This window comes from Cololabis saira, chromosome 14 (assembly GCF_033807715.1).
Source record: "Cololabis saira isolate AMF1-May2022 chromosome 14, fColSai1.1, whole genome shotgun sequence".
NCBI classification, from domain to species: Eukaryota; Metazoa; Chordata; class Actinopteri; order Beloniformes; family Belonidae; genus Cololabis; species Cololabis saira.
In genome coordinates, this window is record NC_084600.1 from 6,831,205 (window position 1) to 6,857,022 (window position 25,818).

The window sequence follows — 25,818 nt, forward strand, 5'->3', positions numbered from 1 at the left end:
TGAACTGGCGACCTCTCCAGTCTGCAGCCCTGCCCCCCCTGTGATGAGCTGGGATAGGCTCCAGCAGACCCCCGTGACTAGGCCTGTGTTGAAAAAATCGATTTTCCGATTCTAAATAGATTCTTATATTAATTCCTAAAAATCGATTCTTATGTCTAAAGATCGATTTTTTTTTTCTTTTCTCCATCATTACATTTTCGCCCGGTGAACTTTAATCCCAGTAGTCGGAAACACAGTTTGTCATGACACTTCTGAAAAATGCCTGGTGCCTCATGGCAATATGTGTGCGTGGTGACAGAATAAATGAGATAAGCTAAAATTATTTGTTTACTGCATAAACTGTTGCAATTTCTTTCTTTTTTTGCACTTTAAATGGATATTGAAAGGCCTGTTTGAGTTATTTATTTCTTAGTTATTTTACAATAATTATTGTGAAATTATTATTTCACTAGTTATTTTGCAATCATATAATTCAGGCAACAGCTCAAAATGTTTTTAAATAACACTAAGCCAAATCAATATCGAATCGATTCTTGACATTTGAATCGATCCCCAGCCCTACCCGTGACCCTGCAAAAGATAAAGCGGGTATAGAAAATGGATGGATGGATATTAGGCTTTTCTTCATTAGAAAAAAAGCAAGCTTTCCAATGCAAATTATGAAATCCCATTATTGTACTTGGAATATATATTTTAAAGACATGCATCATAAACACTGCTCATCCCTGGTGAACAGAAAGGATCTCCAGCCCCAGTCTGCATTGCATTGTATTCCATATTGTATTTTTGAGACAAGAACAAAATGCAGCACATTTGTGAAAGGCTCCAGCATCAGGGATGTCTGTGAGGAAACGTGTCTGCACAGAGACTTAAAAGAAAAGACATCATTGTAGCCATGTATGGTCACCCTGTCATCTAGCAATGCGGAAGGCTTGGAGACCACTGAATCCATGCTTTTGTCTACACTTCATCAACAAACATGTGAGCAAATGCATTTGTAACTTATTTATTTCAATATTTTTTCACCATGGACTTGTTTCTTTAATGATGGCACCTGGGTCCCATGTTGCATCAGACAACACTGATAAAATGTTTAGATAGTACGTATAATTTCATCATGCATACGTCATATTTTGATGAAATGTGGCAATATTAAAGCTTACGAACTGATAATAGATAATAAATAGATTTAGACAGTTATGATAAAAGGACAAGTATGGTCGTAGCACCGACCGCCACGTCATCATGGGCAGACAGCTGTTCAGGCTGAGAGCCTGGGCGAGTATTTCTGGAAATCATGTCTACACAGAAAACCCTCCGGTATGTCCAGGTCACTGGGTGCGTGTTCACAACTTCACATGAAACAAAATCCCTCCCTTTTCTTCTTTTTTTTTGTACCTCTCTTTGAATGTGCAGAACAAAGCAGCGGCGGATATGAAGCATGTGCAACACTGGTGAGGACCAAGGTTTCCATATATGGGCATTACTACTACATGGCTACCACATGCGCTCATTCACGTTCGCTCTTCTCCTCCAGCGAATGCTCAAACTAACCTTTTTATGCGATTTTCCTCGAAGTTTAAGCTCAACTAAGAAATAAATCACAGATGCATCGATTACAGCCTTATCAGAAACGCACACCCTTCCGTGTAAACTTCCATTCATGCGGGCTAGGCCCCGCCCCCTCGCTGCTAGCCCCACCCACTCGCGACGAGGCTCCGCCCCCTGTGACGTCAGTTTGTTTGTATACATCCCGCCCCTCCGCTGATCAAAACCACACGCGTTCCGCCGGGCGGGATATTTCACCAGCAACCGCCGACACAACGCTGCTAATCTTCCGTATTCATTCAGCCAACAACACCATATTAAAGGTAGCCGTATTTACATTTCTTAAACACATCCAGACTGTTGTTTATGTGTTTTTGTCGAGCTGCGTGTGGTTGTAACTACTGGTTGTAACGTTCACCTACGTGGACTGATGCAATCCGCCTCGTGTCTTGTCACTGAAAAGGGCGCACTATGCGAAAAGAACATAACGTTCCTCCCCTACATGTGTCCATCTGTGTTTAGGAATGAGCTATTTTTTTTTACTCATCAGGCACATGTGGACCTGATACACGGTAGTTAACCCTTCGCAAAGAGGCTAAATGTGTCATTTGAGCGTGGAACCAGCTGGTGTGGTTGTTCCACCGCGTCACGGAAACCGGGATCAAGGTAGAAACCGGAAACTTAATGAAAGATGACCACCGTGATCAAAAAGAAACGTTTAAATTGTCTCACTTTATTGAGCACCCTGCTGAAAACGTGATGGTGTTGTTAGTGGAGGTTTTCATTCATTGTTTTGATCCAGCCGGTTAGCCCCCGGTGCTACCAGTGTGCCTTCAAGGCGTGGGGAGGTAACGAGGTGGTGCCTTCACGGACCCTCGGATATTTAAATATCCACAGAGTTGTTCTAAAATATCACTATTTCCGTTTAAAATGTGTGTATATGTACTTTCGTGTTGTGTGCATTTTTTAAAATCCATATTCAAACCGATGTAGCCTAATCAATAACAACAGACAAATGCTGCACCCTGACGCATTGTATCATTTCTAACATTTGAAATAAATTCAACGTAAACTGTTGTCACTTTTCCTTAATACAAGCAACAGTAACACCACGCTAGAACACGGGAGCATGGTCGCTAGCTCGGGCTGTAATCGGTGAAAGATGGACTTTTATCCAGATGGACAGCTGATCATCGTCTAAAATGGTGCACACTGCTTCTATTCTCAGTAAGGATATTTTAGCTGTGGCTTCATTAACTCCTGTCAGTGACTGGAGTCACCAGTGTCTGCAGGGCGGTGCTCTGTGTGTGTGTGTGTGTGTGTGTTGCATCAGCCCGCTGGATAACCGCTATTTACAGCCTTGTTTAAAATGTTTGTGGAGACAAAAGAACATATTTGATTTTCTAGTGCGAATGATTTATGTTTGGCGTTGATCAGGTGGTTTACCATGAAGAAACTAGCCCAGCTACTGACACATGACCGTCCTTGATCCAGATCCATCCCAGATCACCGGTGTACCGCACCTTTACTACTTACATTCAGATCCTTTCACGGGTTCATGAGAGAATGCACCCCAGAAGGAGAAACATTTATGCCCCTTAGACTCTTTTTATGAGCAAAGTTGAACCCGGATTGAAACATTATTCTTTCTTTTCTCTCCCTGCCCTACTAGTATTCCTTACTACAACTACATTGTGCAAATACCAACGTTATTACAGTACATAGCAGGCATTAAAACATAATTATTATACAAAATGCGTAGGAAAAACGTATTCTTACATTTCCTTTGGATTGTATTTCCTTTGGATTGTATTTATTGCATTCTATTAAGCATCCACTTTAATAGCAAAGGATAATACATAGAAAAGATCATATTTTTGGGCTCAAAATGAATGCAATACATAAAATCCAAAGGAAATGTAATATAATCATCACAGCCTTTTCAGATTCCCAGTGATGAATAGTCCTGGCCGGTGGGAAAGGGAACAGATTCTTCCTTTTGTCACATTCCATTTCGCAGGGAGATCACTTTTTGGCAGGAGCAGTCGTGTCATGCCAGGTGATTTAAAAGGTCGATTAGTTCAGTCTCCGTGGTCGGTCCGTCCACGGATTCTTTAACAAAACTATAGGGGCTCCAAGTCATACTGTTTGTACCTTTGTTAGTAAAGACTTGCATTCCTGCATCAAAAATGTACTACACTACTCCAAACATGTTGGAAACGGCCCACTGATTATTACTTTTCAGGTGATTTGTAATTATTTTTACAAAATGCATACACCCTTTAGGGTTATGCATGCATCTTTTAGGGTTATGCATGGTGTCCTGGTGGATGTTAGCCTTGCAGAGTGTCTGGCATGCTGTTCAATTGATAGGGTTTTCCTATTTTATGGTACAGATACAAAATGTTTAAACCGGCTTCTCCGCTGCACCCTTTCATGGTGGAGTTTGTTTTCTCAGTGGCTGCATGTTTTAACCCTCACTCACAGTGGTGAAACTTCCACGTCAGGTTGATCGATGATTCTTAATTGGCTCAACTTGTGAGTTTGGTTGCTTGTCTGTGCAAAAGATGTGAACTGTCCAGGGTTCACTTTATCTTTCACACGCCTCAGCACCCTGTGATCTAAACCGCAGGTGTGACTGTAGGATATATATGTACTCAGGAACACGTGTACTGATACTGGAGATTGAAATAGTCCTGTGGCTTTTGTCTTTTCTGTTACTTTTGAAATACACTTTTCTATCATTTCTGTATTTGACACTAATGTGCTATAAGGTGCAGCGTTTGTGGAATAAGCTTTTTATTTTGGTTTGTTCCCTGGGCCGCCACGGCGAACCTCGTGTAGCAGAAACCCCGTTCATGGTCCAGTTTCACAATCATTGGTGTTTGGTAATAGTGGCACTCAAAACAAACTTGTTGAAAAATATGGCAAAAGGGAGCAGTAACAAGCTATAATGAGGTTACAAGGTTTGTTGCTTGTCTAAATAATCCTCTTACAGTATGTGGCAGCAGTTGCAGCAATGCTCAGTCAAGTAACAGGGCCATTATCCGCGAGGCCTGTTATAACCGGAGCGCTGCTGGCCCCCATCGCTGCTCACAGCCCTCCAGGATAAAGAGCCTTTCTGTTAATACTCACTTTTAAAAAAAGTCTCTGTTCTTGTAAACAAAGAGACAAGAAAGCAAACATCACATGTTCAGACTGCATATATGGAGTTAGTGAAAGTCTTGTGTCATTTTTCTTTAACAGCATGTATACAGATGGGCTGGAGGTGTCACAGTCATCTTTTCACACCATTGCGTGTGTGTGTATGTGGAGTTTGCAGACGAGTCTGAGCAGCCTGGCATAAACCTACATGCTTCGCTCACAGGAACGGTCGGGCACCCTCGTGAAAACCACAAGGAACAGATTAGCAGCTAGCTGACGTGACGGAAGCCACGTCAGCCAGTAAGATTGGCTTTAATGAGACCACCACCGTAGACCTTGCATTTTTGTAACTTTAAAGTGAGAAATGTGAAAACCAAGGATGTATTCCCTCCTCCGTCCTCAGGTTTGTATAGTTGCCCTTAAGCACCATTGTCCTGAGAGAGGATTGGACTGGTGCTGGGTGAGCCCCCCCCGGGGAGATCACAGCCAGCTGGGCAGTAGTTTGGTCATATTTATTTATTAACACAACACTAACAGCCTCAGATCTCAGTTCCTGGTGTGCAAGTGGAAAATGTGACTGGAATGTCACACCAAGCTGGGAGTGGGAGGGTTTCCACAGCGTACCAGTTTCCCATCAGTCTTCACAGGGCCCAGTGTTTATTATGGTGGTTTTCAGGTGCTTTGTGTTGTGTTCATTTCATTGTTTGACAGTGTTTTTCTCTCAATACTCAACTGTACAAGGCAGGATATTCTTTTGAACCTATAAGACTGGACCTGCTTTGATAATTGGGCTATGTTGATTTTGCGGTATTAATAGAATACTGTCATTGTACTAAAACATTGTGAGAGCTCGTATCCGCTATGAGCTTAGAAAAAGGGCCAAAATTAGATCATAACAAAATATAAAGCTGAAACACTTGATTGTCTTTTTAGTTTTTTAGAGTCTTCAAACTTGAATTTGAGCAAAAAGCGAACAGCGTTACAGCCAAAGCCTCAGAACAAGGACGTGGCTAGTTACTATGGCAACCCCAAAAATGTGCAGCTCTATCTTTTGGAGAGAAATTCTAGTCCTTGGTTGTCCTTTTGTGGAGATGGTATTAAGCCGTGGGGCATTTTTTCCTGATGCCACGTGTCTTTAATTGCACATTAGGTGGAGGAAAAGTTTAATAAAATGGACTGCTGAAGTCAGAATGCACATTTTCTCCTGTTCTCTGGTCCAGGTGTATAACGGACTCAGATGTATCACTGAGCCACAGTCAGCCGGGTCTGTGTGTGGGTTAGGGTTTCACGGCTCCTCTCTGACTGACCGGTGGGGTGACCGATAGGCCTGAAACGTTAAGGAATCAAGTGTCATGGCGATAATGGGCTCAGGCATGCGCAAAGTTGTTCTTAACATCACCCAGGCCTCTGAAACTCGGTTTAAGGCCCCGTCTTTAAAAACCACTTTTATTCCTTCATGGCATAACTAATTATAAAACTGTGTTTTCTAAGTTATCATTACACTATCTTTTCCAGTAAATTCCCCTGATTGTTATTTGACTCTTTTTGACAAACGCGTCCTTGTTCCCGGAGGTGGACCGCATTCTCACATTCTGAATGCTCTCATTGTTACACATATTTGGTATTTTCAGGGCAACAGAGTTGCACTTGTTATGTAAACTTGTAAGTTAGAAATGGACCCAAAAGACTTTGTCAATGGTTTTTGAATAGTGTAGCGTTTGCAGGAGTTAAACTTGCATCGTCCTTGACATTACCGGCATGCTGGCGGCTACAGTTACGGGAGCCCACGAGAGCCGTACTGTAAGTAACCATAAGACACTCGCACAATGCATTATCACCCCCTCTTGTGATATGTATGTCCTGTGATCTCAGTAAGTATATTAAGGAAACCCCCCAGTTATATAACAGTGTGCTTACTGAGACAGATTTTAATAATATCTGTAATGTTTGGTTATGTCCCACTACAAACAAGAAGTATTAAAACTGGTTTCCGTTCCGGTGTACGGGGCGCCAGTCTGCATTCTTTAGATGTTTCCCTGCTTCAACACTCCTTATTCACAGAAATGTGTCATTATCATACGTTTGATGAAGAATGATGATGGTGAATCACATATGTTGCATGTTGCCCCCCCAAGTAACTATCACATGACTGCAACGTTTACGTGTCACATTGTATAAAGGTTTTAGTAAGTCCACCAGATCAAACCGTTTTGTGTTTGCACTTCCTTTTATGTGTATGTCCCCTATAAATATACATGTTACTGCTTTCCAATATTTAAACAATTCCTGTTTTACAGCAAATGTTTCTAGACTCTTTAATGCCCTTTAGTAGCGTGTTGTATCTCACTGACTCATGAAGTAAATGTCAGTCAGGTGTTTCCTACAGCATTTTTGTGTTGGGTGGGCCTTTGCTCGACAACGTGTCACGCGCCCGCGGCTTTAATCTCACTTTTTGAAGCGCATCAGATCAGTGGTTTTCTGTGTGTATGTTGATCCATCCCAGGGTGTAATGACCTCCAGCAACTGTAACACACTGTATCAGTCCGGGCCAGATGTTTGGGCCCGTGTCCTTGGTCTGCTGTGAGCAGCTCGTGTGCTGCACAGAGACCGGTGGAATCGTTATCCTTTCCCCTTCCCGGGTTCTGCTGTCGTCCTTGACGCTGCTTTTGTCTCTTGTTCTTTTATCCCCATGATGAAGTAAGCGAGAATCATGAAAATGATGGGCAAAAATTGAACCAATTCCTACAGCAAAGCTTGGATTTTAACAGGGCGTATAATGTGAAACCATCCACATTTAAAAAAAAAAAAAGTGTCATTTTGATATGACCCGAGTCCGTTATTGTAAGCATGGGGAGTTGTATCGGCGCGTACGGGCTTTGGGAGGGCAGCAGGTTCACCTTATCACATTGCAGGCTCACGCCGTCCTCCCTCTCTCGTGTTGATGTTAGCTCGGATCCAAGCACCATCTCCTCACAACCTCTGCCGTTCCCAGGCTTCTTCCCACGTGCTGAAACAACACAGCACGGGCAGACGGGTGCCCTTTCTCGCAGGGAGGGAGTGGTGAGGAATTACACTAGGTGGTGTTTTGTTTTTATAAGGTGTGTACTGACGGAGGTTTATCTGTGAAATTAAGATTGGTTTTATGCCTAGCAGGACCGGACCGGGTTTACTTTTGTCTTCACAAGGTTTCTACGGGCCCCATTGTGTCTCGTGATGTGTTCCTAGGCTGGAAAAGGTGGCGGGATGAATTCCTGGAAGTTGCATAACTGGTACTAAGACAGGTTCCCATGTGGTGAAAGAGATCTGCTTTCTCTGTCCTGTATACTTACCTGCTGACTGCCACCTGCTAGGACTTCTGTTTCATACGTATCCCAGGAACGCAGCATTGGTTCCATATTTTAAGCCAATGTGAAAATGTTTCATGAGTCTTCATTAACACGTTTGTTTTGGTTCACACACCTTTTCCTTGAAAGATCCCATTGTTGCAGAGGTGCGATGTCATAATCCCACCTTCAGATTCCACATGTGCAGCTTTGAAAAGTGTAAGCTTTGGCAGTTGCTGAATAGAGCCCTATTTTGAGTTCTTGTTTTCTTCTGGTTTCCCCACAGGAGCTAATCTGCTGCAGTGAAACACCGTAACCACACACACTCCCACTTCCTGTTCTGTGTACTGAAGTGAGTCTAGCTTCAGTGGTACACACACACCTGAGGAACAACTATAATAATCATCTGTACCTCTGATCCTCAGAGCGTTTTTGCACCCACTTACAGACCCGTATCACACTCATCACAAGTATTTAAATCTCATTAGCCGCTAACAGCAAACATGGCCAGTATTCTGTCCAAGTGCGGCAAAGTCCTGCTGCGCCGGCGACCGTTGGATTTTTCTGGTGAAGAAACCCAGTTTGCTCGCTGCCTGTCCACCCTGGACCTGATCGCCCTGGGGGTGGGCTCCACGCTGGGGGCCGGCGTCTACGTCCTCGCTGGCGAGGTCGCCCGGGAGAAGGCAGGGCCGGCCATCGTCCTCTGCTTCCTCATCGCCGCTCTGTCCTCCATGCTGGCCGGCCTGTGCTACGCCGAGTTTGGCGCCCGGGTCCCCAAGACGGGGTCTGCATACCTGTACAGTTACGTGACGGTCGGAGAGATCTGGGCCTTCATCACCGGGTGGAACCTCATCCTCTCCTACGTCATAGGTGAGCTTCAGTTTGGCTGGAGTCGCTGTTGAACAGTTGGCTGTAAACCCCGGAAAGACGATGGAGCAAACACGGCGACTCTTGTTTCAGGTACGGCGAGCGTGGCCAGGGCCTGGAGCTCAACGTTTGATAACCTGGTGGAACAGAAGATCTCCGGCTTCTTCAAGGAGTGCATGACGATGAAGGTTCCCGGTGACGTGCTGGCCGAGTACCCCGACCTGTTTGCTCTGATCCTGGTCCTGCTGCTCACCGGTGAGTTGGACGTTCCCCGTCACAGCTCTGCTGTCTTACTTCTGTAATCTGTGTTCACGGAAGCACATAGAGAGGATGCATCTAAAAACTCAAACACACTGCTAAATGTCACCTTTGAAACAGAGTTTAATGTTTTAATAGCCGTCTGAAACTCCCCCCCCTAGTCCTACTTTTCAGCACTACCCCTAAATTTTGCGTGAGGGTAGTGGTGTCCCAATTCCTCTTTACATCTAGGAGGAGTTGCCTAAACGAGGGGTAGTGAATATGAATCTAGCCCTTCAGAGCGAGGGATTTCAGATGCTGACTCGCTGACCGAGGGCCAGAAATATTTCCCAGAATGCTTTACGTCATCATTTTCAAACTGGATAAAAAAAAAAAAAACATGGCGGACATTTTTTATTTTTTAGCGAATAAAATCAATATTTTGAGTTAGTTTCTGCATAAAAATGGATTTTGATTACATTTCTAGCGAGAAATATATATTTTACTTTCATAATATTCACTCAGTGGATGTACATAATCACTCGCCTGCCCGTTGTTGCGAAGATCACGCCAGAATAAAGGCTGATTTATGGTTCCGCGTTACACCAACGCAGAGCCTACGGCATAGGTTACGCAGCGACGCGCGCCGTACGCCGTAGGCTCTGCGTTGGTGTAACGCGGAACCATAAATCGCCGGCGATCTTCTCATCCCCGAAAACTTCAGAGCAAATTTCTTACCAGGCGTTATTTGGATAAACTGAGCCCAGGTTGGGGATCTTAACGGTTACTTTTACGCCTGAAAAAATATTGAAACTTAATAAAGTGGCATATTAACAGCGCTACAGCTGAAATTAAAACAGCTTCTAGCTCTGGGCTTCCTGATATGGTGTGACGTATGTGCAAACGTAACTAGGCAGTCGCTTACGTACCCGAACGTAAACCACGCAGTGACGTAGCAAGTGGTGTCCCAATCCCTAGGGAACATTACACGGCCCTACGCCTGTGGCTTCATTTTTAGGGCTAGTGGTGGAAAGTAGGGGGTGTATTGGGATTGGCCCTTGGACTAAACTTTAACTAAGTCTGTCTGATTATTCAGACTACTCTGATTACTACTCAGTCACACTGATCTCGTAGATAATGTGGCATAGTAACCGTGTTATAGATAAATAATTGGTGGACTGGTGTCGTTGTTAAAGTATGATAATTTCCTGCCACGTAGATCCATGTTGTTGTCGATACTGAATCTGAATGTTTTCTCTCCCTGAACCTCGTGTTCTCAGGGCTTCTGGCCTTCGGCGTGAGCGAGTCTGCGTTGGTCAACAAGATCTTCACGGGGATCAACCTGGTGGTTCTGGGGTTTGTTATCATCTCTGGCTTCGTCAAGGGGGACACGGCCAACTGGAACCTGACGAAAGACGACTACTTCAGCTACCGGAACAGCACCAACAGCACCAGCAGGTGGGAGTCTGACGGCCGTCCTGGCGCCCGCTCTATCGCTTTACTGTCTGGATGCTGAATCCTGTTTCTTCCTCTTCTTCTGCTCAGGGTGGAGAAGGAATTTGGCGAGGGAGGCTTCGCACCATTCGGCTTTGCTGGAGTCTTGTCTGGTGCAGCCACCTGCTTCTACGCCTTCGTGGGCTTTGACTGCATCGCCACGACCAGTGAGTGTGTAATATATCAGGTTCATGTGAAGGTTTTAGATGCTGCAGATATCTTTATACACGGGCAAACCATTAGCATGAGCACCAAGTTTCCAGATTTGATCACTGTCTTCTGACTAAACTGTAAAAGGCCTGTCTGCTGCTGACAATGGAGCCTTTGTGAAGCCCCGCCCCCGTTGCTAGGCAACCCAGTTGCTAGGTCGGACAAAACTGTCTTCTCTCCCGTCCACTTCCATTGTAAAAATTGGGTTTCACTTTATTTCTAATTATTGGACCAAAGAAAATCAACAGCAACTAGATATCAATAAAAAAAGAAAATTTCAGTTGCCGTGTAGTTAGTTAAAAAAACTGAGGTTTTCGGTGAAAACCCGATATTTTGATTCATTTAGTTGATAGCACGGTGGAAGGTGTGGCCGTCAACATTTATCCAAAGCAGATTTTTCGTATTTTACCGTTGGTTTTGGGGTGAAATGTATTCCTGTGATTCTCTCTGGGTAGCGTCACTTTTACAACTGCTCACACGGCTTAACCGTTGTAAGATAAATAAATAACCGCGTTGGCGGTTGTAGCTATGGGTTGTAGCTATGGGTTGTAACTATGGGTTGTAACTATGGGTTGTAGCTATGGGTTGTAACTATGGGTTGTAGCTATGGGTTGTAGCTATGGGTTGTAACTATGGGTTGTAACTATGGGTTGTAGCTATGGGTTGTAACTATGGGTTGTAACTATGGGTTGTAACTATGGGTTATAACTATGGGTTGTAACTATGGGTTGTAACTATGGGTTGTAACTATGGGTTGTAACTATGGGTTGTAACCTGTAGCGGAGCAGGCGGGGGGGCAGGGGGGGCGGCCGCCCCGGGCCCACTGCTCCGGGGGGGCCCACTCCGAAGAGGAAAAAAAAAAAAAGTGTTCTGAATAAAATAAGGAAAGTTGGACTGTATAACACTTGCGTTCATAAGGATAAAGTTGTTTAAAAAATAAAAATGAAAGAAATAGTCTCTTCTCCCCGTGTGTGTCTGCCTGTCATGCACGGGTTCGCACGCGCATCTGTTTAAGGCGGATTTATGGTTCCGCGTTACACCAACACAGAACCTACGGCGTAGGGTGCGCGTCGCCGCGTAACCTCCGCCGTAGCTACGCCGTAGCAATGCGTCGAGCCAGTTGTCGCATCAGAGCCTTAAACTCATGCTGAGTTTCAGCAGCTGAAGTTGATTAAAAACTCTTTCCGGGCTGCATGGATGGGGCCAGACTATCAAACCTCACCTTCCTCTCAATCCAGAGGGACATCGCCGTTGATGAGAGCAAGTTTATTGTGACCAAAAAGACGAGTTTTAAGAAATCCAGTGCTGCGGTTGCCAGATCTGACAGGTTCCAGCCCAAATGCAACGTAAAACCCACCGAAACAATGAAAAACCAGCCCGAATCTTACATTCTCTTGTTAAAACCATAAATTATTAAATGCGTAATACATTTCATCTTCACATTACTAAATAACCTAAAAAAAAGATCAGGCTCCAAACAAAAACTACAATAAATGGAGCAGATTAAAGCAAATATATTATCAGTGAGTTTATTGTGTAAATTTCTACTTTTCTCTGCCATAATGGAAACTTTTTTTTGTCAATAATTTCTCCTAAATATTTAGTAAAACCCAGGAAAAGCAGCCCAAATATATATTATATATTTTTTTAGGCCAATTGGGCTGAAACCTGCCCAACCTGGCAACCTCACCTTGCTCTCATTCCAGAGGGACTTCGCCGTTGATGAGAGCAAAGTGATTGAAAGGTGAAGAACCGGCTGATGAGATATTATATATATATATTAAGACTTACCGTGGGGATATTTTTATTTTTAAGGCTAAGATTTAATCTTATTTTTTTGTTTTACTGGCGGAAATGAGCTTCCATAGACATCACTGGATGTCATTTGATTTTTATCTCCAGTTTGATACTTATATCTTAAAGTCTGCATTAGGCTTATAATTAGGTTTGACATAATGACTGGTAAATCCATGGTGCTGAAACCTCATGTGATGGTTCTGACCGTGTCGCTGCTGCTGTTGGAATTGTGGTTGGTTGGGCCTGATCTGTGGCATTTTTATCGATTATGTTCTAACGGGGATGTTTAGGCCACAAGGGCCCATCTAGAATGCTTCGCCCCCCCTAGGCTGGGACCCCTGCTCCGCCCCTGGTTGTAACTATGGGTTGTAACTATGGGTTGTAACTATGGGTTGTAACTATGGGTTGTAACTATGGGTTGTAACTATGGGTTGTAACTATGGGTTGTAACTATGGGTTGTAACTATGGGTTGTAGCTGCTGCACAGCCGACTTGCCAGTACTGATCGGATTTCTGCCAGTTTGGGGATAAAAGTACGCTGCACCCTCACGACACTGTGTGCAGTGTGCTCCGAAATATTACTTTTACTAATACGAAGTTAAAAAAAATAATCCAGTGATTTATATTTCGATACAGGGCAAGTAAAAACTAGGCTTTTTCCATGGGTGTGAACGAGAGAGACGGCTGTTCTGTCCAGCCGGGTAGACCGGACGTAACAACGTAACGTAGCAACGGAGGATGCTTTGTCTGTTTGGTCAATCAGGGACCAATCACCTTTCACGAGTCGTGAGGCTCAAGCACACTGTGCACTCATTAATATTTATACCATGCAGGCAAAGGTGCTTGGTCATGTTGGTTGTGCCAACATCAAGTTTTGAAATGTTGGCAAGACATTTGAAATTAATGTCTCACTAACGCTGCTCCACATTTTCAGGAAGTACTTGATGGTGATTTCTTTGGCATAAATAAGTTTTTTACACGTGTTGCACTGTGCCAATCCCTCCTTTAGCAAGTAAAAATGAAGCCAGACTTTGGAGCGGCGTTTGCGGTCCATGTTTAAATGAGTGGTGGGCGGCTTCGTTCAAGCGACGCACGCCAGGCGGATGATACAAAATACAGAATAATACAAAATAAACGGACCCCGGTACTGGCATGCGGAGTAAAATTTAGATAAACGGAGCGCGGGCACAGGCGGAGTAATACAAAATAAAAGGCGCGCGGCGGGCGGAGTACTACAAATTTCTTAAACAAACTAGTGCGGACATTTGGGAACTGAATAAAAGAATTGAAATCCAAAATCTTCTTAAAGGTTCCGGAGCCGGAAGTAAGGAACCGGTCCCCATTTGGAACCGGTTCTCGGAGCCCAACCCTACTCACGACGGGTTCTCCTTTCTGCTGCTGGGTGTCTGCTTTACAAGAAAAGTTGTCTAATATCAACTTCTTCTTTTTTTTGACATTTTACTCTTGATGACCCCAGAAGTCACAGTTGCTCAGATATTTATTGGGAACTGCTTGTGATATCTGACTTTGGCCCGGCGTTATGCAAGGCAGCGTGTTTGTGCAACGCTGGCCTGACGCAGCAATGTGATGCAAGTCTGAGTGAAATCTGAGAGGTGTCAAAGACCTGCAGGGGTCATTCAGGTGCAGCTAACTGTAGCAAATTATAACCGGCTCGTCTTCTCTCGCTTTTCCTTCTCCACGTTGTCTTCAGGCGAGGAGGCGAAGAACCCGATGCGGTCCATCCCGATCGGCATCGTGGCCTCGCTGCTGATCTGCTTCTTCGCCTACTTCGGCGTGTCCGCTGCTCTGACCATGATGATGCCGTACTACCAGCTGGACGTGCAGAGTCCCCTGCCGGAGGCCTTCAGCTACGTGGGCTGGGCCCCCGCCCGGTACATCGTGGCTGTGGGTTCCCTCTGCGCTCTGTCCACCAGGTGAGGAAGGGAAGCCTCCGGATCTCTGCGCCGCGGCGTCCAGGCTTTCCCGCACACGTGTAACGCTCACTGCCCATCTCCCCTCAGCCTGCTGGGGTCCATGTTCCCGATGCCCCGAGTCATTTACGCCATGGCTGAGGACGGGCTGCTGTTCCGCGTCCTGTCCAGGATTAACGCTCGTACCAAGACCCCCATGTTGGCGACTATTGTTTCTGGCATCGTTGCAGGTAAAACAACAGTCTCTGCTGGCTGTTTTCATCAGATGTGTGTCTGTGTTTCCATGTTGCAGGTTGTTTTGTCGTTGTCTCACAATAGGACTGTTGTAAACTTCCTCCCGCAGCTCTGATGGCCTTCCTCTTCGACCTGGGAGCGCTGGTCGACCTCATGTCCATAGGAACGCTGCTGGCCTACTCTTTAGTCGCCATCTGCGTCCTGATTCTCAGGTAAGCCTCATTTCAGTGTCCAGATTTGTAGTCCCACTTTTAAGAGCCAGCTAAAGACTCAGCTCTTTAAGGAGCACTAGTCTAGTAAACTTCTCTGCTCATCAGAATGAGGGAGGAGAATTGTCCAGCTCTCTGCAGGACTCAGCACTGAGAAAGCTGCATGCACTTTTGCCAACATGATCGCATGATGGTGTTTTTTTAGACGTACATTTCTTGTATAAAGGGACTGTTGGGTGGGAAGTAAAAAATACATATATAAAAACAACCTAGCACTGGCATTGCAGCACCTGAGTCCAACAGGACTCTCCTGTGGGGTTTGTTGCTGGTGTTGTTCTCTCAGATGTAAGTCGCTTTGGATAAAAGCGTCTGCTAAATGGTAGTAGTAGTAGTAGTAGTAGTAGTGGTAGTAGTAGTGGCGGCAGCAGCAGCGGCGATAGTAGTAGTGGTGATAGTAGTAATAAAAGTAGTAGTGGTAGTAGTAGTGGTGGTAGTGGTAATAGTAGTAGTAATAAAAGTAGTAGTAGTAGTAGTAGTGGTGGTAGTGGTAATAGTAGTAGTAATAAAAGTAGTAATGGTAGTGGTAATAGTAGTAATAGTAATAATAGTAGTAGTAGTCGCGTGGCCTCTGTCAGAGCTGATGCACTAGTGCTGAGGGAAAGTAGCCATGAAGCGAGTTTAAAAACATAATTCCATCCTAATCTTTGTCAGTCTGCTATACAAAGGTTTCAGAAGTTTGAACCTGTTTTCTTTCCTGTGAAATGATGCGTTTGTATCTGTGAGTATTTGTGAACGGTCTCCCACCATCCTTGTCCTGGTCCTCCTCACCGGCAGGTACCAGCCCGGGACCCTGAGCTCGTCCAGCCAGATGGAGAAGCTGGTGGAGCTGGTGGAGGGGGAGAAGGTGCCGGTCAGCGGGGGGGACAGCGGGGACGAGTACAGCGCAGAGACGGACGAGCGGCCGCTCCGGGACACCTTCACCTTCACACTGCTCTTCTCCCCGAGCCGAAAGATCCCCACCCAGACCTCCGGCACCATCGTCTACGCCACCACGGCTATTATCTGTAAGTTTGATGCTTAAAACAAACAAACAGCTTTTTTTTGGTTGTTTTTTGCAGTACAAAGTAGGGATGTCCCGATCAGGTTTTTTTGCGTCCGAGTCCTTTGATTTTGAGGACTTGCCGATACCGAGTCCCGATCCGATACTTTTATAAAACAATAAAAAATGAAGAAGAGAAAAGAAAATTATGCAGGATGACCCTTTTATTATATTTTAACATGTGTACTGTAAACTGAGCACATAGGAGGTAGGCAGCTTGAACATTCTTAAGTCAGTATAAAAAATTCCTCGTTCACTCTGAAGTAATTCCACACAACAGACATGATAGCATAGGGCTGCTTCAGCTTCAAAACAAACAGGCGTGCTCTGCGCGCATGCGGTGTATGGCTGCCGCTCCGAGCCCACTACTCCAGTGTGCGTTGATTTATGGTCCCGCGTCACACCAACGCAGAGCGAACCCTACGCTGTAGACTCTGCGTCGGTGCGACGCGGAACCATAAATCAACGCACACGTGGATGTCGGCGCCGCAGCTCCGCTTCCTCCAGGCTCCCGGCACCGGGGCTCGGCGTGTCTCTAGTCCCGCAGCCCCAGTGAGTATTTTCACCGGACATTTTGACCGGAGAGATTATAAAATACCGGATTTCGGCATATTTTACCGGAAAACGGAAACCCTGATATATCCGATTCCTGATCGGCTCATAACGCCCGAGTCCGGATCGAGTCTGCAATCACGTGATCGGCCCCGATTTCCGATCACGTGATCGGATCGGGACAACTCTAGTACAAAGTCAATGTTTTTGCACAGATTTCCATCAGGTGTGTGTATGAGTTTGATGGTGTTCTACATTGACTACGTTTACATGCAGTCAAAATTGGGGTTATTGCTAATATTCCGGTTACTGAAACATTGGGAATATTCCGTTTCCATGGTAATTAATCATTTGGGATATCTGGATCAAACCAGCGACGCACGGAGAACGTCATGACGCAATTCCCGTCATTTCTGCTTCTTCTTCCTGTATCCAAATTCAAAACAAATGCTGCTTCGCACAACTTTTCTCTCACCTTCTTTTAAATCTTCTATCCCGGTACTTTCTACCGTCTACAAATGCAGAAATGTTCATATCCTTCATTACATTTATGAAGTGATTAGTCTCCTCCTGGTCTTGTTTCTCCGTGTTTAGAAGAACTTCCTGGACTCAAAAGACCAGGATTCCTTGTGAACAGAACATGAGCAGAAAACAAATTCCTGTTCCGTTTGATGGGGATATTCTGTTTGGTGTTTACATGACCCAATATTCAGGTTTTAAAAGGAGTAACCCAGGGCTCATATTCAGGTTTTTAAAAACCAGAATATGAGCAAATTCGGGTTATTCAAAGGGGTTATTGGTGTTTACATGGCCGTGCAAATTCAGGTCATTGCCAATATTCAGGTTTTAATAAAAAATGGGGATGCATGGAAACGCAGTCATTGATGAAGGAGAGGAATGCAGCCAAAAATAAGTAAATAAAGCTATATAAATAAATAGGGTTTACAAGGGGGAGTGTTTAATGAGAGTGAAAGGGATGGGGGGGTGCGCCAAGGCGGGACCGGTCTGGACGGCAGAGACAGTTGTTTTTTTTTTTTTTCCTTTTCCCCTTCAATTTGCTTTTTATTTTGGTATGTCTCATATTCTCGCATTTTCTTCTTTTCCTTTTATTATAAGTTTTTGCAAATTTCCCCTCTGTGGGACTATTAAAGGTTTATCTTATCTTATCTTATCTTCAATTTCCCCCTCCCCTCCCTTCTAGCTGTCCCTTACGTTGGGCCATCAGACCCATAAGGAGGTGGCCGGCCCCCAAACATCTTTTCCTGTCCAGTAGAGTTTGCCTGGTGTTGGTCAACACTCTTGTAAAGCCTCAGTTATGGTTCTGCGTCAAACCAATGCCGTCGCCGTGACGCCGTCGCCGTGACGCCGTCGCCGTGACGCCGTCGCCGTGACGCCGTCGCCGTGACGCCGTCGCCGTGACGCCGTCGCCGTGACGCCGTCGTGAACCTTCAGACTTCTCCGTCACTCCATTTCTCCGCAGTGCAGTTCCCCCCGTGACCGCTAATTCGCAATCTTTTCCTGAATGGTTTATCCGACTTTTTCCGATCACAGTAAATCAAAGAGATAAGGACAACTATTGTTCAAAAACCAAAACAAAAAAAATCCCACATACACGAAGAAAAGAGCGCTGAAAGTTCATGACTGCTTCAAACCGGAAACCGGAAATGCGTTGCTTCTAAGCGAACCAATCACAGCTGACGTGTAGTTACAATTTTCAGGAGGTGCACGTCAGTGACGGCGTCAGTGACGGCGTCAGTGACGGCGTCAGTGACGGCGTCAGTGACGGCGTGTGGTCTGCGTCGACGCGTTCCCTACGGCGTAGGCACGGCGTCGTTTTGACGCAGAACCATAACTCGGCCTTAAGTCTCTCCTCCCGTGTCTGCAGCGGTTCTCATCACGGTCCTGTGCATCATCATGGCCAACTTCCTGCCGCAGCTGCTGTCGGGCCACGCCGGCGTGGTGGTGCCCTGTGTCCTCCTAGCTCTGCTCTGCGCCGTCTGCATCGTCATCATCTGGAGGCAGCCGGAGAGCAAAGAGGCCCTCACCTTCAAGGTGAGAGCGGTGATTCAGGTGTGATTCCTGGTGTGGACCTGCTCCGTGTTAACGTCTCATCTCCCCCAGGTCCCCCTGCTGCCCTGGCTGCCCCTGTTCAGCGTGTTCGTCAACATCTACCTCATGATGCAGCTGGACTGGGGAACCTGGTGCCGCTTCACCGTCTGGATGCTCATCGGTACGTTCCAGCTTCCCCGGTTCCCTTTTCACGTCTATCTTCTCCACTTCTGTCCCCTGCGTGAAGCTGGCCCCGACTCCAAGCAGAACTCAGTGAAAATATTCTCTATCGTTAGTGCTGCGTTAGTGCTGGTTTGTGCAGAAAGACATTTCCTTTGTGCTGCTTTAGTTTTTAAGATATCACGTTATATTTCGAAGGTCATTCTAAGTTCACGCAGCCCCCCGACTTTGTCCAAAATTAACCAAAATGGTCTCGTTTGTTTGTGCTGCGTTAGTGCTGATTATATGACTTGGATCCATATTTTTGAATGTGCCCCTATTGAAATGAGGACATTTCATTTAGAAAAAAGGAAGGATGTGTAATGAGATCTATTTTTGTTTTGGCTGAACACAATTTCAAGGAGTTTCGCTACGGTGCTTTGGTTTTTGACAGTATACCGTCATTTTTAAAGATCCAGCTAATTACACCCATCCATTTTAATTACACATTACTCTCAACTAAAACAGGTGGACTCAGAAAACTTGTTATCTTGATGCACAGAGTCTCAAAACTTGGGCCGCTCGGTGGCGCAGTGGGTTAAGCAGCAGCTCATATACTGAGGCTACAGTCCTCCTGCAGCGGTCGCAGGTTCTAATCCAGCCCGCGCACCTTTGCTGCGTGTCTTCCCCGTTCTCTCTCTCTACCCCTTTCCAGTCTGCATCTCAATAAAGGGCCACTAGAGCTCCAAAAAATCTTAAAAAAAAAAAAAAGAGTCTCAAAACTGGAAAAAAACACCCGAAGCAGGAACATCACACTTTGGGCACGTTTACACATATTTACAAAAACGGATATTTCCCCCTCTACATTTTGAAAAATATCCTTGTTTACATGAACCCGGATAAATCCGCTGTTAAGGTGCTATGAGCAGCCAAACCTACAGGGGGCAGTGTAACGAGAAGCGTAAAAAGTCATGCTAGCCAATCAGAATCCTGGAAAAAAACATCAACAAATGACACGTGTGAAGCCTGAATAATACGATTCTGCGTTAAATCGACGGCGTAGCCTACGTACGCTGCGCGTCACCACGTACCCTACGCCGTAGCTCTGCGTTGGTGTAACGCGGATCCATAAATCAGCCTTGACTGCCAGTTACTTCCAAGATGAACGAGAGTCTTTGGTTTGGAGTGACAGAGAAGTGGAGTTACTTTTAAGTGTGACTTTAGAATATAAAACAGGTAAAATACAAGAAAAAATTGACGGTGGCCAAATAAATTGTAAACACAGGTGTCACTCATGACGCTGGTGACGTTTCTGTCTCATAATGTGACGTTCTGAAGCCTAAATGTCCGTTTCTCTCCGTTTACAAGCAAACGTGAAGACAGAGTTTTTGAAAATCTCCACTTTGGCCATAGTTTTCAGAAATGATCGTTTTTTTGGTGACTTTGAGCTTCGTTTTCGTGTAAACGAACGGCCGAAACGCATGAAAACGCCACCGTTTTTGCTACGTTTAAACGGGGCCTTTGTCTTCACGAAAACGACGCTCACTCCACCACTTCACCTGAGGCTGCATGACGTCGTCGTGTCATAATTAACCCGTTATATCTTCAAAACTAAAGCAGCACAAACGACATTTCTTTCTGCACAAACCAGCACTAACGATTGAGAATATTTTCCCTGAGTTTTGCGTGGGGTGGGGGGCTAGCTTCACGCAGGTCTTCCGTCCCCGTCTCCTAACTCCTCGTTCTCCCCGCAGGTTTCGCCATCTACTTCTTCTACGGCATCCGGAACAGCAGTGAGTCCTCCCACCGGTCTCCGGTGCTGCATAACAAGAGCCCCATCTACAAGGGCGCCCCCGACGAGAGCGACGTGGAAGCGGGCAGCAGCCCCTGATGCAGCCGCACACCCGGGGAGGGGGGGGGGCGTTGCAGAGCATGAATGATGCCCTGAGTTTGAGACGAGGAGAGGCAAGAACACTCACACATCTGACCTCGGAGCTCGGAGGCTGACGGTGGCTGGACGCTGAGGCGGAGCTGCTCTCTGGCCCGCGGCGCTCCTCACCGGCCTGTCTGCTTAGCCTTAGCCCACGGCAGACCTTCACCTGCCTGAAACCTGCTTTGAATAGACCTCACTAACGCCGGGTACCGCGGTACTCTGTCAACACGTGTGTCGTTTGTTTCTGTGATCTAAAGCTGTAACTTTGAACAATGTTACTCTTAACTATTTTTGTCTGTTACAAGTATACCGTGGCTGTGCGCGTCATCTCGCCACTAGACGTGAATAAATATGCTCATGTAAATCACTATACGGCAGAACTTGAGCAGATGAGTTTACAACTGTAAAGATGGGATTGATTCTGTTCTTGTCGCTCCCTGTAATTTATTTTGTGCGTCAGTAGAGGCGCAAGCTGCAGGAAAGCAGTTAATCCATGACAGACCACTGCTGCTTCGCTCTGAGATCCCTCCTCATGTTTGCTCGCCACGCTTAGCCCTGGATTTTTGTAACGTTTTTTTAAAGATGGTGCTCCCAGTGTTGGATGTGGTGTCATGGCCCCGCCCCCACGGTCCCTGACATCAGTATTTCATTGCCGGACCAGTAGAGTTTGTGTTTTTCTGGCCCGCAGGTGGTTGACACAGAAAGAGCCTGTAGAGCCTGTAGAGCGCCGTGCTAGTTATGGAACGTTTTAGTATCTGTAAAGTTGGGCATACACTGTGCGATATTTTAAATCGTATGAGACTGCTCCATCTCACACTGCACGACTAGATCGCGGAGTTCAAAAGTTCACAGCCCACGATTTATGTTCTCACACTGTACGAGCCGATGCTCGGATGCGACCCGTCTGCTCACACTATACGATCATAATCCTCCCGTTGGACTTCTGTGTACTGGAACTGGAGGCCGGTTTTGGGGCAGGAGTGAGCTGTGTCCACCCAAACGTGCGTCCTGCCCACCCGATCAAAGGTTATGGGGATCCTTATTTTTTTATAATTTTTTAATTTTTTTTATATATATATTTAAAAAATCCCCAAATATCTGTACCGTTTCTGATTGAGCAGGCACTGCGCATCATTTTTAGACACAACAAAGAACGCATACAGCAAAAGTTGTGTCTCGGCGGCGTCCCAGCAAAATGAGAAGAGAAAAAAGAGTTGTTCCGAACAGCAGACAGCGCACACACTGAAGGCTGATTTATGGTTCTGCGTTACACCAACATTTGCAACACTTAAACTACAAATAATAGTTTTTGACGTAACATCAGAGATTGTGCATGATCTCTGCGAAAGCATGAGGCAAACCGGGTCGTAGCTGCTTCAACTGTGCGATTCCTTCACCAGGAGCGACCAGGATTTCAAACACGCTTGATTTTCTTGCGACCTCACGATTTGTGATCGGGAGCTCGTCGTGAGGTGTTACTCTCTCATCGTTACCCCACGTACACTGCACGAGGCACGAGCAACGATTGGGTCAAAATCGGGCCCGATCAAAAAAAAGTCGCACGACTGGAAAATCGGCTCAAAACGAGCTGATAATCGCACAGTGTCTGCCCGGCTTAACTTGAACGTGACTAGTTCCTGGTCCGTGGTCTGTTTTGATGCAGCAGGATGTGCGTGTCAACGAGGCAGCTGTCGCCAGGTGTGACCAGCTGTGACCAGCTGTTACCAGGTGTCACCAGCTGTGACCAGCTGTTACCAGCTGTTACCAGCTGTCACCAGGTGTGACCAGCTGTCACCAGGTGTCACCAGGTGTGACCAGCTGTTACCAGCTGTGACCAGCTGTTACCAGCTGTTACCAGGTGTCACCAGCTGTCACCAGCTGTTACCAGGTGTTACCAGCTGTCACCAGCTGTTACCAGCTGTTACCAGGTGTTACCAGGTGTTACCAGCTGTCACCAGCTGTTACCAGCTGTTACCAGCTGTTACCAGCTGTGACCAGCTGTTACCAGCTGTTACCAGGTGTCACCAGCTGTCACCAGCTGTTACCAGGTGTTACCAGCTGTCACCAGCTGTTACCAGCTGTTACCAGGTGTTACCAGGTGTTACCAGCTGTCACCAGCTGTTACCAGCTGTTACCAGGTGTTACCAGCTGTCACCAGCTGTTACCAGCTGTTACCAGCTGTTACCAGCTGTCACCAGGTGTGACCAGCTGTCACCAGGTGTCACCAGGTGTGACCAGCTGTTACCAGCTGTGACCAGCTGTTACCAGCTGTTACCAGGTGTCACCAGCTGTGACCAGCTGTTACCAGCTGTTACCAGGTGTCACCAGCTGTCACCAGCTGTTACCAGGTGTTACCAGGTGTCACCAGCTGTTACCAGCTGTTACCAGGTGTTACCAGCTGTCACCAGCTGTTACCAGCTGTTACCAGGTGTGACCAGCTGTTACCAGGTTGTCACCAGCTGTTAGCTGGTCACAGCTGGTGACAACCTGGTGTCACCAGGTGTTACCAGCTGTTACCAGGTGTTACCAGCTGTCACCAGGTGTTACCAGCTGTTACCAGCTGTTACCAGCTGTTACCAGCTGTTACCAGGTGTGACCAGCTGTCACCAGGTGTTACCAGCTGTTACCAGGTGTTACCAGCTGTCACCAGGTGTTACCAGCTGTTACCAGCTGTTACCAGCTGTTACCAGCTGTCACCAGGTGTGACCAGCTGTCACCAGGGGTCACCAGGTGTGACCAGGTGTCACCAGGTGTGACCAGCTGTTACCAGGTGTGACCAGCTGTTACCAGGTGTGACCAGGTGTGACCAGGTGTTACCAGCTGTTACCAGGTGTGACCAGCTGTCACCAGCTGTCACCAGCTGTCACCAGGTGTGACCAGGTGTCACCAGGTGTGACCAGCTGTTACCAGGGGTCACCAGCTGTTACCAGGTGTGACCAGCTGTTACCAGGTGTGACCAGCTGTTACCAGGTGTCACCAGCTGTTACCAGGTTGTCACCAGCTGTTACCAGGTGTGACCAGGTGTGACCAGCTGTTACCAGGTGTGACCAGGTGTCACCAGCTGTTACCAGGGGTCACCAGCTGTTACCAGGTGTCACCAGCTGTTACCAGGTGTCACCAGCTGTTACCAGGTGTCACCAGCTGTTACCAGGGGTCACCAGCTGTTACCAGGGGTCACCAGCTGTTACCAGGTGTCACCAGCTGTTACCAGGTGTCACCAGCTGTTACCAGGTGTCACCAGCTGTTACCAGGGGTCACCAGCTGTTACCAGGGGTCACCAGCTGTTACCAGGTGTCACCAGCTGTTACCAGGTGTCACCAGCTGTTACCAGGGGTCACCAGCTGTTACCAGGTGTGACCAGGTGTGACCAGCTGTTACCAGCTGTTACCAGGGGTCACCAGCTGTTACCAGGGGTCACCAGCTGTTACCAGGTTGTCACCAGCTGTTACCAGGTGTGACCAGGTGTGACCAGCTGTCACCAGCTGTTACCAGGTGTCACCAGGTGTCACCAGCTGTCACCAGCTGTCACCAGCTGTTACCAGGTGTTACCAGGTGTTACCAGGGCTCACCAGGTGTGACCAGCTGTCACCAGCTGTCACGAGGTGTGACCAGCTGTTACCAGGTGTTACCAGGTGTTACCAGCTGTCACCAGGTGTTACCAGCTGTTACCAGGTGTTACCAGCTGTCACCAGGTGTTACCAGCTGTTACCAGGGCTCACCAGGTGTGACCAGTGCGGTTTGCCCTCAGCGCTGGCGTGTCAGCAGCAGCGACCGCGCTGGTGAACGTGTTTCACCCGCTCCACCGCTCCAACAGCAGCATTAGATTATTGTTTAAATGTTAAAAAAGTAGTCGACATAAAATACCCACATTCTTTTTTTATGTGAAGGACATTTGCAGATATTGGGTGGCCTTTTTATATCAACTCTGACCTTTTAAATTTTTTTATTTTTGAGTCAGAAAACTAGAGCTAAATTGAACTCCACTTTCATGTTTGTAATTTCCCACTTCTTAATGCATATTAGCATTTCTTAATTTATATCGACAGAAGTTATTTTAACAGTTCCAGACATCAACGTTGCCCATCTTTTTGATTTCTTTTTTACTTTGACGAGCTCATTAAACACGTCTGACCCTCCTCATCGTGACAGAACCAGGAAAGTATCTGATCAACACTAAAATATCCGTTAGCACCGACTTTCTTGCCGTTTTTCCTTCTCACACAGAAGTCGTTGTTCAGTTTCATTGAAACTTCTTGGCAGCTTTGGCTGTTGAGTCGCCAGTATTTCATTTTTATTAGTTGAACTGCTTTTGTCTGGTAGAAAATGTTCATATTTAAATGTTCATTTATGTTGTGTATTTTAGGCAGCCTTCTTCTCGTTTGGCCTTTTTCATATCCATGTGCTTTTTAGATCTTGTATTATACGTCACTTGTACAGTTTTTAGATTCCCGATTTCTTTTTGTCATCTTTTTTCTTGTTTTTGTTGCATCATCTGATGTAGTTGTGATCGTTTGTGACCAAATTGATTTCTTTTGTTCTTTTTTTTTTGTTGTTGTGGGGGAACATACTTTCTGAATCCACGAAACGACCACTAAAAGTTGGTCTTTAAATTATTTCAAGACATAATTTAACCTTTTAGCCTTTGCACCCAGCATAACTTATTACTAATAACTTGCTGTAATAGTAAAGTGCTTAATTGTAGAGTGTACAGTATTTGTTAACTAATCTTTTATTCGTATCATTCTGTAAATTATACAAATACTTTCTTTTAAAAAATGACCTTGAATATAATTTGACGGGACGGTTTTGTGTAAATTACACTTGAAAGCTTTGATGCTGCTGAAATCCACCTTTTTTTTTTTTTTTTTTTTGTCTGTTACAAGATAAATTTCCCCCTTTAGGACATTAAGATGTTTGTGGAGGAGGGGGTGGTTTTTTGGGTTTTATTTCTATTTTAGTTGTGGGTGGGTGGAGTGGGGGTGCTGAACACACTGGTGCCTGGGGAGTGATGTGGCCGCCTGGGGGCCCTGGG

General features: G+C 46.0%; 1 protein-coding gene across 3 annotated transcripts; it reads left to right on the forward strand.

The window, feature by feature from the left end:
* Nucleotides 1-1,768: 1,768 nt before the first annotated feature.
* slc7a3a (solute carrier family 7 member 3a) lies at nt 1,769-22,058 on the forward strand. 3 transcript variants are annotated; one of them, XM_061739492.1, is made up of 13 exons: nt 1,769-1,871; nt 8,302-8,367; nt 8,504-8,885; nt 8,976-9,137; nt 10,400-10,577; nt 10,665-10,780; nt 14,332-14,554; nt 14,642-14,781; nt 14,895-14,997; nt 15,829-16,058; nt 18,531-18,697; nt 18,767-18,875; nt 20,608-22,058. In XM_061739492.1, the coding sequence occupies exons 3-13, from the start codon at nt 8,519-8,521 to the stop codon at nt 20,742-20,744; spliced, it is 1,932 nt and encodes a 643-aa protein (XP_061595476.1). In that variant the 5' UTR covers nt 1,769-1,871; nt 8,302-8,367; nt 8,504-8,518; the 3' UTR covers nt 20,745-22,058. The 3 variants fall into 3 exon arrangements, with proteins under 3 accessions (XP_061595476.1, XP_061595474.1, XP_061595475.1); XM_061739490.1 differs by having other exon boundaries at nt 8,302-8,885; XM_061739491.1 differs by lacking the exon at nt 1,769-1,871 and adding an exon at nt 2,652-2,775 and having other exon boundaries at nt 8,302-8,885.
* The last annotated feature ends 3,760 nt before the right edge of the window (nt 22,059-25,818 follow it).